At 36.3% G+C, this 16,345-nt stretch overlaps 10 protein-coding genes across 10 annotated transcripts; 7 read left to right on the forward strand and 3 right to left on the reverse strand.

Moving 5' to 3' along the window:
- Positions 1-575: 575 nt before the first annotated feature.
- On the forward strand, positions 576-935 carry FDP41_006539 (uncharacterized protein; the record flags this gene model as incomplete). Its single annotated transcript, XM_044710185.1, has 1 exon — positions 576-935. One exon carries the CDS (start codon positions 576-578, stop codon positions 933-935), a length of 360 nt encoding a protein of 119 aa, XP_044559220.1.
- A 456-nt stretch (positions 936-1,391) lies between these two features.
- Positions 1,392-3,649, forward strand: FDP41_006540 (uncharacterized protein; the record flags this gene model as incomplete). Its single annotated transcript, XM_044710187.1, has 5 exons — positions 1,392-1,702; positions 1,766-2,079; positions 2,298-2,681; positions 2,841-3,112; positions 3,290-3,649. The coding sequence occupies 5 exons, from the start codon at positions 1,392-1,394 to the stop codon at positions 3,647-3,649; spliced, it is 1,641 nt and encodes a 546-aa protein (XP_044559221.1).
- Positions 3,650-4,266: 617 nt separating this feature from the next.
- FDP41_006541 (uncharacterized protein) lies at positions 4,267-5,901 on the forward strand (the record flags this gene model as incomplete). The annotated part of the gene is made up of 1 exon (XM_044710188.1): positions 4,267-5,901. One exon carries the CDS (start codon positions 4,267-4,269, stop codon positions 5,899-5,901), a length of 1,635 nt encoding a protein of 544 aa, XP_044559222.1.
- Positions 5,902-6,019: 118 nt separating this feature from the next.
- FDP41_006542 (uncharacterized protein) lies at positions 6,020-6,646 on the reverse strand (the record flags this gene model as incomplete). Its single annotated transcript, XM_044710189.1, has 2 exons — positions 6,020-6,412; positions 6,458-6,646. The coding sequence occupies 2 exons, from the start codon at positions 6,644-6,646 to the stop codon at positions 6,020-6,022; spliced, it is 582 nt and encodes a 193-aa protein (XP_044559223.1).
- Positions 6,647-8,606: 1,960 nt separating this feature from the next.
- FDP41_006543 (uncharacterized protein) lies at positions 8,607-11,089 on the forward strand (the record flags this gene model as incomplete). The annotated part of the gene is made up of 2 exons (XM_044710190.1): positions 8,607-9,025; positions 9,313-11,089. 2 exons carry the CDS (start codon positions 8,607-8,609, stop codon positions 11,087-11,089), a joined length of 2,196 nt encoding a protein of 731 aa, XP_044559224.1.
- A 249-nt stretch (positions 11,090-11,338) lies between these two features.
- FDP41_006544 (uncharacterized protein) lies at positions 11,339-12,814 on the forward strand (the record flags this gene model as incomplete). Its single annotated transcript, XM_044710191.1, has 1 exon — positions 11,339-12,814. The coding sequence occupies one exon, from the start codon at positions 11,339-11,341 to the stop codon at positions 12,812-12,814; it is 1,476 nt and encodes a 491-aa protein (XP_044559225.1).
- Positions 12,815-13,057: 243 nt separating this feature from the next.
- On the forward strand, positions 13,058-13,570 carry FDP41_006545 (uncharacterized protein; the record flags this gene model as incomplete). Its single annotated transcript, XM_044710192.1, has 1 exon — positions 13,058-13,570. The coding sequence occupies one exon, from the start codon at positions 13,058-13,060 to the stop codon at positions 13,568-13,570; it is 513 nt and encodes a 170-aa protein (XP_044559226.1).
- Positions 13,571-13,712: 142 nt separating this feature from the next.
- On the reverse strand, positions 13,713-14,267 carry FDP41_006546 (uncharacterized protein; the record flags this gene model as incomplete). The annotated part of the gene is made up of 1 exon (XM_044710193.1): positions 13,713-14,267. The coding sequence occupies one exon, from the start codon at positions 14,265-14,267 to the stop codon at positions 13,713-13,715; it is 555 nt and encodes a 184-aa protein (XP_044559227.1).
- A 281-nt stretch (positions 14,268-14,548) lies between these two features.
- FDP41_006547 (uncharacterized protein) lies at positions 14,549-15,034 on the reverse strand (the record flags this gene model as incomplete). Its single annotated transcript, XM_044710194.1, has 1 exon — positions 14,549-15,034. One exon carries the CDS (start codon positions 15,032-15,034, stop codon positions 14,549-14,551), a length of 486 nt encoding a protein of 161 aa, XP_044559228.1.
- A 220-nt stretch (positions 15,035-15,254) lies between these two features.
- On the forward strand, positions 15,255-16,317 carry FDP41_006548 (uncharacterized protein; the record flags this gene model as incomplete). Its single annotated transcript, XM_044710195.1, has 2 exons — positions 15,255-15,479; positions 15,667-16,317. The coding sequence occupies 2 exons, from the start codon at positions 15,255-15,257 to the stop codon at positions 16,315-16,317; spliced, it is 876 nt and encodes a 291-aa protein (XP_044559229.1).
- Positions 16,318-16,345: the final 28 nt, after the last annotated feature.

Here is a 16,345-nt window from a genome sequence, read left to right on the forward strand (position 1 = left end):
TATTGAGTTTCATGTTTGTGGAGAGTGAAAATGTGTTGTGGGTTGGATCGGTTGGATTGGGAGGTTGTCTCACACTGTTTGGTGATTCTTTCCTGTCAAATGCCAAAATAGTTCAATTCTGAAAGCTCCTTAACCTCAAGTACACACCTTTTCCTCATTCGCATTCACAGAATCCCGTACCTAGTATATTTCCTTGACATCCAATACAATCAAAATCCTTTCCAACTACAATCAAATTGATTGTTTGAAGCTGGACGACGTCCTTTTCCAGAAACTGCACCAAAAATAACTCCGCCACAGCACTCGTATCCGCCACTTTGCAGGCAACGCTCTTTTCTCTGCTGTTGCCAACGGACGTAATAAAAGACGTTGCTCAATGTTGAAGATGATTGTGAGAGGAGGATCAATGATGATGATTCAAATATAAAATCTTGGAACGACTCCGAAAGCTTTTTTCTTCAAAAACAAAAGTGTCCACTTCTACCACTACTCGACGATATCCTAACCGATTGATTCATACTCTTGGAGTCCTCTCGTAAGATCCTTCTCCCAAATATAACCACCAACGAATAATGATGACTACCACCACTCTTGAATGTACTCGTGCAGCCCCTTTCACCTCTAATATTGGAATGATGGTGGATACTTCCTCAGTACGAACCTCATTGAGCTCTTCTCCAACCTCCTCATCATCCACCTCCTCATCATCCTCTCATAAAAAGCATTCTCCCTTGTTTGAGAGAAGACACTTGACTCAACCCTTATCCGTTTCATTGAAACCTTCTCCTTCATCCTCATCTTCCAACAAGTCTTTGAATGGTCCAACCAATTTGAAACCAACCTTTCACCTCTCTCAATATTACACACGAGACGAAATTGAAGAAATTTACTTCCATTGGATTGAAAATACTCATTATATCAAACTCTATGAATAATCACCGTCATGGTTATTCCTAACACCACCACCACTACCATCACCAACACTTCCATTACCACTACTACCACTGTATAAATCCAACATCATTAAACCTCCCTCCCACCCCCACCTCTTCTAAGGATCGTTTCTGTACAAATATATTTACACCAACACATATTGAATGAACTGAGAAAATAAAAAACAATTTTGCCTCAATCATCATTATCCATTCACTGACTACAGTTTGTGATATGGTCAGAAATCACAAAATCACGACTGCTGCAACTGCTACTACAACTGTTTGTGATACTTGGTTGCATGATTTTCCTTGTCATTCATGTTTTCCTTGCACGGAGAGGCAGAAAAGGCAATCGTTGAGAATCCAAGCGACCCTCCATGCATCACATCATCCACCCTCGTTGACCTCAAATTTTGAAATTTCACACAAACTCCGAGGGTCGTTCGTGCTAAAAAAATGAAGAATCTTCGAGAGATGGATCATCAAGAAGAGGAGGAATCTCGCTCGTTATTATTGAACTCGGGTGATGCTGCTGTTTCTCCAAAAAGCTCGACCGATAAGTCTTTTCATGTCAAGGAAGAAGTTTCAATTTATGGTGATAAAAAGAAAAATCCAATTCTCTTACAAATCATCAAATTTAAAAACTTTTATCAATCGGAATCATTGAGAAGAGTGAGAAGATGGGTGGCATTAGTTATTGGAGCATTGGTGATGATTGCATGTGGAACTCAATATTCCTTTTCATCGATCAGTCCATCTCTCAAAAAGTAAGTGTAAAAAGTTTTTAAAAAATCTGAAAAATTTATTAAAATTTATCATGTTCACAAAAGACGTTTCGATTTGACTCAAACCCAAGTGAATACCATTGGAACAGCAGCTAATTTAGGAACCAATTTTAGTTTTCTCTTTTCTTTGATCAATGATTTTTTAGGATGTCGAGCATGTTCTTTTGTTTCTGGCTTGTGTTTATTTACTGCTTACTTTTTAATGTCACTTGCAGTTTCAGGCGCATTGCCATGGGCTGAAAATTATATTGCCTTGTCAGTGTTCATGTTTTTGATGGGAAATGCTTGCGGTGGAGGATATACAGCTGCCATTGTGACAAATATTAAGAATTTTCCAGAAAGAAATCGAGGACTTGTTGGTAAGTAAGAGAGTGAAAAATATTGTCATTCGAATGGACATGATGGGTGTTCCATTCATTGAATTTTTTTCACAATGATCATTCATGATTGACAATACTGTTGGCATCCTGAATGAACATGATGTTGAATATATATACATGTTGAATGAAAATACTACCATGAATACTATACCATGAATGAAAATACTACAATGAATGAATTGATATCAATTCAATAGTGGGTGTCATGGCTTCATGTTTTGGTATTAGTAGTGCCATCTATTCCTTCTCCTATTCCTATATTTTCCAACTCGAATTACAACCTTACATGATTTTCTGTGCCATTTTAGGAGCAGTTGTTGTGATGGGTTTAGGAACCATCTTTTTAGATAGTCATTCATCGGCAGATTCTCCAAAAAAAGAATCAAAAGAAAGTTCTATTAACACATCCGAAGCATCGAGTGAAAATGTGATTGAACAACAAATGACTGAAGAAAGTGTTGAAATTGAAAAGATTAACATGAAAATGAAAGAATTGGAAATGCCAAATTTGAACTCGTTGAAAATGTTAATTTCTCTTGACTTTTATTTGGTGTTTTTGATTATATTTATTGTGATTGGAGGTGAGTGGATCATGACATTAGTATTTGATAACCGTGTGAGAATGATGATATTCTTAACAATACTTATTATTACCTGTGATTCTTTACAAAATATAATTATTGTGACTATTATTCTATTATTATGAATACTATTATTAACAACTCTTTCACAATTTATAGCCGGTATTACTGTCATTAACAATTTGGGTGGAGTGGTGTTGGCCTACGGAGGTTACAATGGACAACAAAACATCATGGTCATTATCTTTTCTCTCAGTAATTGTTCAGGACGATTGATTTTTGGATTTTTGAGTGACAAATTTTTGAATCCAAAACGAAATATCACAAGAATTACATTTCTTGCTATTTGTACCTTAATGATGACGATCGTGCAATTTTTATTTGCAGTCATGCCATTGGGTGGTATTTATGTTTTGGTCATCTTGTTGGGTGTAAGTAGAAGAGGAAGAATATGGGAAGAATTCATTCAAAACATTGTTATTATTGTTATTAATAATAATATTTCACAATTTTACAATTTCATTCCACATGTGAATGCTGACATTTTGATTTCAACTTTGAATGTGACACTTAAAATTTTCTTTGAAACAACAATCATTGACACACAGATTTGTTATGGAGGTACTTTTGCATTGACTCCAGCCTTCAACAGTGAAAGATTTGGTTCTAAATATTTCGGTATGAACAGCACCATTCAAAGTATGGCAGCCTCACTTGGAAGTTATGCCTTCTCGACAGGTATGGCAGGTGCCATCTATCAGGCCAATGTGGTTCCACCAAGAACTCTCACATGTCATGGAAGAGATTGTTATGAAGGAACATTTTTCATCTTGTCGTTTTTATGTTGCATTGCATTGGTTTTTTGCATGATTTTGCAATATAGAACCAAATGGCTTTATTCTACCATGTATAGAAGGAAGTTACTTGCTCATCGTTTAGAAACACTTGAGAAACAACAAAAGGTTTAATAATATGATATTCGATCAATACAAACTTACTATAAATATATATTGTGACTACTACTCATACTACTGATGGATATTTATTTTGATTGCTGGTTGTGATAAACCATTTTTTCAACGTCCCAGCCTGCTAATTTGCAGTGACGTCTGCTTCCCAATTAGCTTCCATCTTTTGGACTCGTTGAGTGTTGATTTGTTTGATGAACAATTGGAGATGGACCATTTTGTTTATAATTATAAGTTGTAATGATGTGTGTTCTCGAGATTATCTTTTTATTGTTGAATTGTTCAACTAATCCTTCCTCTCACCAACTAAAACAACTAACGAGTTTTTTGCAGGGTTCATCTCTAAAAGAGAAACTAGGAGATGAATAGATGGAAGTAGTCAAGATGGTTCATCACTTTAACTTCTCGCTTTGAGGATACAATTTCTATTGTATTAAAATGAAAAAGTAGGATCAAATAAATTGATGATCAAGTCATGCATTGCTTAATTGAACGCACACACATTAGAAAGAGTACTCTCCGTTTGAAAATTTCACATCTTTAAAAAAAAAGAGAAAACACATTTTCGTGTCTTTCTCCGAATGTGTTCTTCAAAAGATTCATTTCAAAAAAAAAAAATGAGCGTCTTTTACAAATTTAAGTCCGCCAAAGACTATGACACCATCCCTTGCGAAGGAACAGGTGTGAGTCTTGGCAAACTCAAACAAGCCATCATCACACAAAGCAAACTTTCTAAAACCATGGATTATGATCTTGTTGTTCAGAATGCCCAATCGGGTGAGGTTTACAAGTATGACCAAGATATTGTACCAAAGAATACATCCGTATTGGTGAAGAGAGTGCCTCTGAATAAAGGTGGTCTCGGATCGGCTAATAATAACCCCAGTGCGAATGCCCAGCCTGCTGTTGTTCCTCCAAATTTATCATCAATTAATACACCAACATCATCATCAGGAAGTACTAAAAGCCTCACGGGATCTTTGTTATCGAGAAGTACAACAACGTCATCATCATCAACAAGCGGAAATACCGCAAGTACTGGTCAACCTTCGTTTTCATCCCTTTTCCCATCACTTGGAGGAAATACGAGCGGTGAACAACCCAAAGAATTCAATGAGGAAGAAAAATTGAAAGCTGTTTTGACTGGTATGACGGAAAAGTGGATTCCTGAGACATCTACTCAACATCATCATTCTCATTCAAAAACTCGTGGTGGCGTTCCTCCACCTAATTATATTTGCCATCGTTGTAAAAAACCTGGCCATTACATCCAAAATTGTCCAACCAATGGAGACCCCAGATACGATATTAAAACAATTCGTAGAGCAACTGGTATTCCAAAGAGCTTCTTGACTCCTGTTGAGACTCCACAAGTTGACCTTTTAAGCGGATCAGTTGTCACACTTGGAGGAAATTTGGCTGTTGTATCTTCGAATGATCAAATGTTTGCTAAAGCTATTGGAAAAAGATCTAATATATCAGAATTGAAAGATATTCCAAAAGAATTTCAATGTCCTTTATGTTCCAAACTATTCAACGATGCTGTTACCATTCCGTGCTGTAAAACCAATTACTGCAATAATTGCATAACTCATGCTTTAATACATAATAATTTAACATGTCCAAATTGTCAATCTCCTGAACAGTCTATTGATAGCTTGACTCCAAATTATGAATTGAGAAACAAAGTGGAAAAATTTAAATTAACATTAGATCCAGATCTTGCAAAAGCAACTGATACTAAGGATACATCAAGTACACCTCCACCAACCACCTACAATTCTAGAAGCAATGTTTCTGATCACAAGAAACATCTATCTCAACACCAGCAACAACAACACGCACCTAGGAATAATTATCCACCATCTAGTTCATTACATCAACCTCCTCAACAACAACAATATTATTCTGGTGGAGACAATAAACAAAATCTCCCCTCACAACAGAGTAACATCAGCCGTGGACATCCTTCAGATCATAAACATGGTAAATCTTCACCTCAGCGAGACAATTACGACAGAAGAGGAACTACCTCGGCTCCTTATTCTTCTTACAACAGAAGCACTTCACATGATTCATACGACCATAGAAGAGATGGTAGACGAGACGATAGAAGAGACGATAGAAGGGATGATCGGAGAGATGACAGAGATTACAGAAGAGGAGGCGATTATCATAAGAGAGATCGATATGAAGGTCGTAAAGATTATGGCGATTATCACGATTACGACAGAAAGAAGAGAAAGGATTAATTTTGCAGTTTTATTTCTACGAGTTGAAATTGATCGTGTATATTTATATGATTATTATTCATACTAGTTCAATAAATTATTTTCTTTTTCAACCGAACTTGAAAGCTGTTTACTTAATTTAGAATAGGAAAGAAACAATTAATCCAATCATGACGGATGTCATCATCACACTCACAACACCACCACTTCTCTGCCCACCTTCATTACTCTTCTTTGGTGTTCCACATGTACTTCCATTCGAATAGAAATCAATTCCACTCGGATAAATGGCATGAAAATCATGAACCACAAAATTGGTGGGACTCAAAGGTTGTTGACTTGATTGAGCCGCTAACAAGAGAGTGGTTTTAGTTCCCTTCGAGAATGCATAATAAGTACTTGGAGCATTTTGAGGTCGACTCAATGCTCTCACCAATGTGATGGTCGTCGTGGAACCAGTGGTCAAGGAAGTGGCTGAAGTGAATTGATTCGCGGAGAGTTTACTGGGTTGAAAGTTTCCACTGGCATAGTACTAGATTGTCGTGATCATCATTTTGACGTTACTCATCAAACTTACTTCATTTATGGTTCCGTTTCCACTCGTTCCATATCCCAAGACAATGGTTGCTCCTGTCATTTCACTTCCATCACTGGGTGTTTTAAATCCAACAGCTCCCCAACCTCCTGCATTATTGAGAGTGAATCGAGCACTTAATTGGTTTTTGGTTTCATCCAACGTCCATTCCACTTTGTTAGCTCCGAACATTTGACAGTTGCTGTAAGTCTGAGCGTTGACATTTAACAGGCAGAGAGACAAGACCAACAACAAGAGAGAATAATGAAGAGAGGTCATCAAAGTTTGTGTTTTTGTTGTTTTGTTGATGTTGATTTTAAAATGATATTCTGAAATCTTGCCAAATATGACAGTTGGCGGATTCCAATACATTTATACGCCCTCGTCATCTGTTGGATTGGTTAAGAATATTTCCTAAAGGGAACTATTTCCATTTGGAGAAATTTAGAACACCAACATCTATATCAGTATGATGTATTATTGTGCATGTTCATATTTGCCACCCAACAACCACACACACTAAAGAAATATGTTCTCTCCAAACAAGTGGTCATGTTTGACAAGTGAAAGGTCAACGAATTCATTTTTATGATTGAACACAATCTTCTAAAACATCAAAACAATCAATCCAACGACAACTCCCCACACAGTTGCCACCAATCTCTCAGAATTGGCATCATTGGTTTTCTTACTATTCGAAGCCATTGGTTTCTTTGCACTCGTCGACACTTGTGCTTTCTTGGACGAAACAGGAGTTGGCATTTGACAGGCTTGAATATTATTATTAAAGAAATCAGTGGCATTAATTTGAATATATCGAGCACCATGTGTTGCGTTATTGCATCTGGATTACTTGGAAGAATGTTCGAAGAGGCAAATAAAAGTGTCACATTTTCACCCTTAATGAATTCGAAATACGTATTTGGAGCATTGAGAGGTCGAGAGATAACGAACAAAGGAGATGATGGTTGTGGAATCAGAAAGGGAAGTATTAGCAGAAATGAATTGATTGTTGATTCTGGTTGGTTGAGAATTGGCATCGGCATAGTACTGGAGAGTGTGAAAATTGGCAAGTGACAGAAGTGTTCATGGACGGTATGGATAGTTTAAAGTAATTGGGTGATCATTAAATATTCGAACATACATCAAGCAAATGTTCAATCATCAATAACAACACTCATCTCATTGACATTCGTTCCTCCATAACCCAATGTAATAGTAGCTCCAGCCATTCCATTTCCTGAAATTCCTCTTTTGAAACCAACAGCTCCATATCCAGGAGAACTTGGAATGGTAAATTGGGCACTGATTTTATTGTTTGCTTCATCAATGGTCCATTGAACTTTGTAATAGTTATTGATGAGTTGGCAACTAGAATAACTGGTTTGAGCCAATAGGAAGGTATTGACAAGTGACAGTGTCAGAAAGAGTTCACCTGATTATTGACAAAATCCACTGCCAATGAATAAAACATGGTCGAATCATGTTTCGAAAAGGGTTGAGGAGATGAAGTGTCCTTCAAGTGGCAAATAACAAGGTGGTGTATGTTCCCTTTGAAAAGGAATAATAAGTGGAAGGAGTATTTGGGGGTCGAGATAAGCTTGGAAAGAGGGTCAATGTGGTCACGGAATTGGTAGAAGTGGTGGTAGTTGAATTGGAAGAGAGAAATTAATTGGTGATTCTTGAAGATTGACCATTCGTATCTGCGTAGTGCTGTCATTTGGTGTGAAAAGTGTAAAAATTAATTTTACGGTATTCATAAATATTTTCTCTGAATATTATTTTACTTTTGTAATCCATTACGGCAAGTGGTGTTCATCGGGTAAATTTTTGGCTCAACCGAGAAGCACATATGTTTGATGATGGGGGATGAAGAAAACCACTGATTTTTCAGCTATCAGCAGTTGTTTCATTTTGAAGGACTACAAAGATGTTGGAACAGGTTAAATTCGGGTTTTACCCGCAAAAATGTCAGGCAAACGGATTCCTGATATAACTAAACTACGTTCATCGAATAATGATGATGATTGAAAACGACGACCTTATGATTTTTTGTATTCGATTATAATATGAATGTCATGCTTGTTGATTATCGAATCGTACCACTCTGTCCGTTTAGCTTGAAAGAACTAATGACCAAGGTAAGGAAAAAATGTTCTTCCCTCACAAGCTTCAACAGTTATGGGTTTCCTGTTGTGTTCTCTTGGTTTTGGCTTGCTTTTCACTCGAGTTTAGGGTTTCGTCAGCACAAACAGGTAATTGTACAACAGGTTGGACTGGCTTTCAATGCTCTATTTCTACAACTTGTCCAAACAAAGATGGCTGTTTTACGTATTCTGTATCAAATGTGATGACGAATTTGGAGTCATCGCTTTATGACGTTGCCATTGATCCCATGAGTGGTGATTACTTGGTGAGTGTTGTGGGATATATCTATAGAATCAACTCTACTACTCTAGTGAAGACCGTTTTTGCAGGAGATGGTACTCAAGGTCTTGCAGTGAACTACGTCTCAGTTTCGGGCGCCCGGTTTCATGATGCCAGACAATTGTTTGCCACCAACAACTATGTGTATGTGGCTGATTCTTACAACTATATAGTGAGACAAATTGATTTAGCTACTAACAATATCACTTTATCTATCAAGATACACCTATTAGAGGTATCAACGGTGTTGCTCCGGCAAAAGATGACTCTGTGGTCTTTATTTGTGACGAATGAAGAGGACAAGTCATTAAATGGACGAGAAAAGACAACAAAAGTATTGTGGTAGCATCAGGATTGAATTATCCATTGTGAATAACACTCACCCCTGATGGAGACTTGTTCATTGCTGATACCTGGAATCATGTCATTAGAAAACTATTTGCGAATGGAACTTTGACCATTTTTGCAGGAACTCTGGGTCAACCAGGATATGGTGGTGATGGTGGTCCTGCAACTTCAGCACTTTTAAGATTTCCACAAAGTGTTGCATACAATAGCATCCTGAATGAACTTTACATTGTTGACAGACATAATCATGCAATCAGAAAAGTTGACATGAATGGAATAATCAATACTGTGGCAGGTAATGGTCTACCTGGAGCACCTGGTTATTTTAATGTCCAAAAGGTATTGTTTAAATATCCTGTTGAAATGACGTTTCATGGTTCAAAACCAGAATTCCTTATAATAGATACAGATAACCAAGTATTGCGAAAATTGACCATTGGATGTGGGAGCAGCAAGTCCTATTTCTTGTCTTCTGCCTTTTCCAAATGTCTACCACAGTGTTATAACAAGAAAGGAGATAATCCTAGTGTTTGTCGTGGCCATGGCACATGTATTGCACCTAATCAATGTAAATGCAATGTGGGATACTATTCCAGAGAGTGTGACTTGTATCAATGCAACGGAATCCTTTTCAATGATACTCAAGTTTGTTCAGGAAGAGGTACTTGTTACGGTCCAGAAAATTGCACATGCAACCCAAATTATGGTGGCCAGTTTTGTGAAAATCACTACTGCAATGGAATTTTAAACTCTAGCTCGAGTGTTTGTTCTGGACATGGTATTTGCTCTTCTCCTAACAATTGTACATGCAATGCTGGTTATTATGGCAAAAATTGTGAAATGAATGATTGTAATGTTGTTCCGTTTAATTCATCCTCTGTTTGCAATAATGGAAGTGGAATTTGCATTGGCCCAAACACATGTCAATGCAATTCTGGTTACTATGGCTTCGTTTGCTCTGAACCATTATGTTTTGGAATTCCTGCCTCTAATAGGAGTGTTTGTGGATTCCATGGCAAATGCATTGCTCCTAATTTGTGTCAATGCGAAAACAGCCAATGGGTGGGATTTGATTGTTCGGTTCCAACTTGTTTTCAAACTGAAGTGATCAATGGAACTTTACAATGCAAGAATGAAAGTCAAAATAGTGACATTCATTCGATCATTAAGCAACAATTTCAAGTGGAGACTTTGACCAATGTGACACAATTAGACTCAAAGAATGTCACTTTTGATAATTTTCAAAATATTCTTGTTCAATTTCCTTCCAACATTTCAAAACAAATTTCCAATGATGTAACAAGTGGAGGAGGAGGAACATCCATGATTTCACTCGTTGTGACCATTTCACAAAATGTGACTGCATTGAAAGAAGAAGTTCGACAAATTCTTTCACCGATTGTGAAAATTGTTCTTTCAAAAGGAAATGGAGATGAAATTCAAGTGAAAAATTTGACTCATGCCATTGAAATTTCATTTCCAAATGTGACCAATCAATCTGAATTGGGATGTGTTTATTTTGATGAAATTCAACAAGAATGGAGTCCTGAAGGAATTGTTTCAAAATATGACTCAATTTCACAAACAATGAAATGTTGGACCTCACATTTGACATCATTTGCAGTGATTGACATGAATTTCAAGAAGACTTCCAACAAAAACAATCCAAAACCTCCCTCTCCAACTCCACCACCCTCCTTTTCAGTTCAAAAAGAAGAAAGAGCTCAAGTTGAATCTGCAGCTGCCATTGCTGCCACTGTTTCAGTGATTGGAGCACTATTAGTGTGTGGAGTCATTGTTGTCATCACCATTGTCATTGTTATGTTATCCAGAAGAGCAAAAAAGAAACAAGAAATCTAAACTTGTCTCAATTTACTATCGTTCTCTCATTTTCTTTTTAGCATGAACGAATCTCTAGTGATCAACACTCATTGACATTCTTTCGATCGTTCCGAATATGGTCTCTCAAAAAATCTCATTCCAAATCAATCCCCACATGAGCGCTTCCTCTCCATTATGTATGTAATTTAGGATTCTCCAATGGAATGTCGAATCCTCATCATCCTATTATTATGATCATTATTATTATTAGTATCATATTATAAAAAAATGAGTAGTGTGAGCCTTCTCTATTCCTCGCTCAATGATTTGAATCAAGCAGCCATCGCACAAGTGATGGAAGTTGATGATGATACTCCTCTTGAGATTTATTTTACTACGGCTCGGAATTTGTTGAAAGAAGCAAAATTATGTCGGGAATCTCAAGATTTAGAAGGAATGTACAAGTGTTTAATTCAGTATTTGATTTTGGTGGTTAAAAAGTTGCCTTCCCACAAGGATTTAAATGTGGATGAGGATCAAGAAGAATCCGATGAATATATTAAATGTAAACAAGAATATGATTATAACTTTCAAAAGTGTGATCTAGTAAAACAGGAAATTGAAAAACTGAGAAGTCAACTTAATGATCTCTATGAAGAACAACGAAAAGCTAAAGCCAAAGAACGATGGGCAAGCTTACAAGACTCGGATTCTTTGAGAAGGAAAACAGTGATTCAGCCAATTGTGCCAACTGTATCTGTAAATGCAACGACAGACAAATTACCACTTCCTGCATCTCCAAGTGTTTTAAACAAGAGATTTATCATGTCAATAAGATCATCAAATCCAAATATTATTTGCAAGACGCCAACCATGATTGCACAACGTTCACGAAATGATCCAAATAGAATTGTTCGTGTTCGATTACTTCCAGGTATTATTGCACACGAGGGGGTTCACACACCAACAAGTGTCTATCATTTGGTCACACCCAAGCAAATGAAAGACAATTTTGAAAATTACATGCCTCAACCACAGCAACCACTCCGTAAGATGTCCAAACAACCACCTGCATTCCCAAACTCGTACCAAAAGCCAACCAATCACCCTCCATCTAATACGACCTATCAACAACAACAACAACCGGTCTATCAACAACAACCTACGATGTATCAACATCCACCAATGTTTCATCCACAACAACAACAACAACAGTACTCAACTTATCAACAAACCACACCGGTAGTTCAGTACACTCCATCGTCACAAACCTATTCTACATCAATTTATCCACAATCTTACTCTCAAAATAACTATGTTGAGAGTACATATTCAAATGCAGTAGAAAATGTTGCATATAATGAGAGAGTTCAGGAATATGTCGGAAAACAAGTTGGAAACTTGGCAACCAATGAGAAAGTTCAAAAACAAGTTGGATCATCTATTTCCAACGCTGCTAAAAATCAACAAGTGCAATCTACAATTGGAAATGCTATTGCCTCGAGTTCTGACAATTCTCTTGTTCAATCTTTAGCTACCAATCAACAAGTACAATCTACCGTTGGAACTGTTATTGCCAACACAGCTGGTAATGAACAAGTCCAAAAGGCAGTTGGAAATGCAATTCATAGAGCTGCCAATGACAAGGAAATGCAAAAGAAGGTTGCTAAAGGATTCGTCAGTGTTGCTAAAGGCGCTTTTTCAGCAACAAAAGCAGGTGCTAGCTTAGGCTACCAACTTTACCAAGAAAATAATCAGAAATGATTTTTCCTCATTCCCAATTTTGGAAACCTATTCTCTTGATTTTGCTCTATTGCCTCCTATTTATTATTAATTTATTGATCCCATTTTGTGTCACAAATCTATAAATTTGATTTTGAACAAGCATTCTTGCTGTTTACATCTTTACGGAGTTAAGAGTGACACAGTGGTTTAAGGTTTGCGAAAATTTTCTGATGTGTCATTGTGATTATTGTCATCCATTCTTTCATTATTAATATTAAAAAAATGGCACAACCATCAATCTCCACCTCTTCCAAATTGTCGGAAACAATGACAACACCTAAAAGAGAAAATTCACAATCGATACCGAAACGAATAATTTCAGATTTAGAGAAAATTGAACCTAGATATTTCCGAACTCGATCGGGAAGTTTTGATATCTCAAGTTTTAAACATCATTTAAAATCGGATTTTAAACATTTCCAAAAGAAAGACCTTTCATCAAGAGAATTTTTCATTTATGGAATCATTTTGGCAGTGATACCGTTCTTTATTTTGATATTCTTCATGTTAACATATTTATGTTACTTGTCTCCGAGATTATGTCCAGTTATCCATGTTAACACAAGTTTCACATCACAAGAGAACAATACTTTCATAGAGTCTCTTTTGTGGTTGATTTCGTGGTGGTTTTATGAAGATATATACTTTAAATTTTTAATTCCGATGGCCATTCCTGTTGTTGTGTTATTCATTTACTTTAATTGGAGGTCATTCCAAGAGTTTAAATACAACTAGACAAATACAACTATCACTACTACACAAGAAAATTTGAATATTTTAGGAAAGACAGAGAAATTAATTTAAAATTAATTAATTTAATAATTTACATCTAGTTTGCATGAATTTCCAAAATTGAAAAGAGAAAATTGTCACAAAATTATTCGTCATCTTCTCTCTCAATGACACCAAAACCGAGTAACTTCTTTCTAAGAGTCGTCGTCGTAAAGTTTGCTCCACCCAAGTCATCCAAACCAACAATAGAATCATCTGTTCGTCCATTCTTGATGCACACAATTGTTGGCATCATCCAGATTTTCAAATGTTCTACAACAATAGGACATTGCTCTCCATCCACCTTAATAAACAGAGTTTCTAAATGTTTTGGAGCAATCTTTTGTAAATGACTCAATACAATATCACAGTAACTATTCGATGGTCTATAAAACAAGACAACAACGTATTTGTTGTCCTTCACATGTTGGAAAAATTCTTTGGCATCTCTCACATCCATAACTTTTCCGTGTCCCTTTTGCATCCATTCTTGTTTCAATGAATGTTTTTGTTTTAAACTTTCAAATCTCTTTTGTTTGAGCTTCATGTAATCATCATCGGTCATTTCATCGAGTTCTCTCAACTTTTCATCAATGGTTTTCTCAATGATTTGAGCCGAAGCAAGGAGGGCGTTATCTAACACTGCTTGTTGTGCGCTCATGATGATTCCGATGTTGTTTTAGGCGCCTAAGAGGAGAAGGAATGTGGAATGATTTTTTTGAATAGTGAACAGTGTTTTTTTGTATTTGTATGAAACATGTTGTAAAAATTGGCGGGCTTGGGTAATACAAATTATTCAAAGGCAATGTCGCATTAGTATTTATAGTAATATGTCGTATTAATTACATGGTGGATATAAATGTTACAGCTTTGGAGCAATCATTTCAATAAATAATGAATTTCTAATTGAATAAATTCTAAATTGAATGATTAGAGAAAGTATTATTGTTGATCCATGACATCTAGTTGTGACGATTTGTTCAAATTACTTGATCTACTTGGATGCCTCACTTTTAATCGATTATTCGTAACATCTTCAATGGAGTGTGAAACACTCTGTAAATAATTTTCAGCAAGTTCAATCCTCTGTTTCAAAATTTGTGTTTGAATTTCATTTTGTGTCTGGTAATCTTTCAGTCGATTCATTTGATCATCCTGTGAACGAATAAGCGTTGGTAATTCATCCAACATTTTTTCAAATTCCAAACAAGCTGCAACTAAATTCTCTCCTGCTGTGGAAGCCTCTTTTTTCAATTGCTCCGGTGTCCATACTGCTTTACTTGTATCGGAAACCATTGGAATGTTATTCATAATTTGATAATCCGTTATAGCTGGAGGAGCATCTCTTTGTAACACTCCGAGAGCATCAACCATCACTCGAGAAATTTGGCAGAGTTTGTCTTGCAAGTGAGTAATCTTATCACCCATGATGATAATTTTACAGCTTCAAATATTTTTTTTAATTCTTCGTGAAAAGCCTTTAGGAAATCTTTCATGATGAGAATCTTCTTCCGAAGGGAGAGGAATACTTTGCATTCCTGATTCATCTCATCACGAAAGAACTCGTAAAGGCTTGAAAGAACATGTTCTCTTGGGTTCATTGATGTAATTAATCATTATATCGAAATAGAGAAAAAAAGCAACAAAAATGCTCCACAAGACGGTTGATGATCCGAATAATACATCCTTTTCATCATCAACGAGAGAAAATGCTTCCTCATCATCGTATCCGAATAGACAAGCAGAGATTGAATCACTCAAATCACCATTTAGTACAAAACCCGTAACATTGGAAGAGGTGGAGAAAGAGGTTTTAGCACAGGGTGTATTTGATAATTGGTGCGACCGTTTGTTTGCAGAGTTTGATAAATCGGTAAGTGGTAGTTTGAATGGATCTGAATGTATTCAGTAACGAGCTAACTGATCCGATGATATTTCTGTTGTGAATTGATGATACATTGATGATTTACACAACATTCCGATGTATGGTGATATCTCATCGATTCCGATATGTTCAACCAAATCTTATTGCAAATATTACAATATTATTCATTATGTAGGGATTGAAACAAGACCTCTTAAAAGATGTTTCCTCTCTTCTCGAACAAATTCTCAATACTAATCAAAGTTCCAGAGAAATACCCTCTGTTCAAGAATTACTTTCTCAAATTGATCGAAACGAAGATATTCAACGAAAATTAAAATGTTGGATACACAGAAATTTATATCCACATCTCAGAAATGCACCAAACAACAGACGTGATATTATTCCAGAAATTGCAACAGAAATTGAGAACACTATTGATGACACAATTCGAGAACTACAAGATAGTGCCTTTACACAAACTGAGAAAAAGATAAAGAGCTTAGAAAGGACAGAAAGATTGGAGCAAAAAGCTTCGACTTATAAACACCTTACAGAGGAATTAACAAAAGTAGATGAAAAAGTTTTGGATGAAGAACAACTAAGTGGACTAGTTCATGCTAAGCTGAAGAGAAAAGAAAAGTCATCTAAGGATGTGTGGGACGATGAAGAGGTAGAACTTTCTGTAGAGCACACCAAATTCATTACACATGATTCTAATGTGAACGAGGAATTATTTCCAATGAAGAAACGAAAATATACCAACCTCAATACTTCAAGTAATACAATCACGGCTTCCTCTGTTGCTCCAACAACAAACACTGACTCTGAAAGTAAGAAAGAATAAACAATTCATGAAGCAAAAGATCAACTTT

This window comes from Naegleria fowleri (assembly GCF_008403515.1).
Source record: "Naegleria fowleri strain ATCC 30894 chromosome Unknown tig52, whole genome shotgun sequence".
In the NCBI taxonomy this organism is placed as follows: domain Eukaryota; phylum Heterolobosea; class Eutetramitea; order Acrasida; family Naegleriidae; genus Naegleria; species Naegleria fowleri.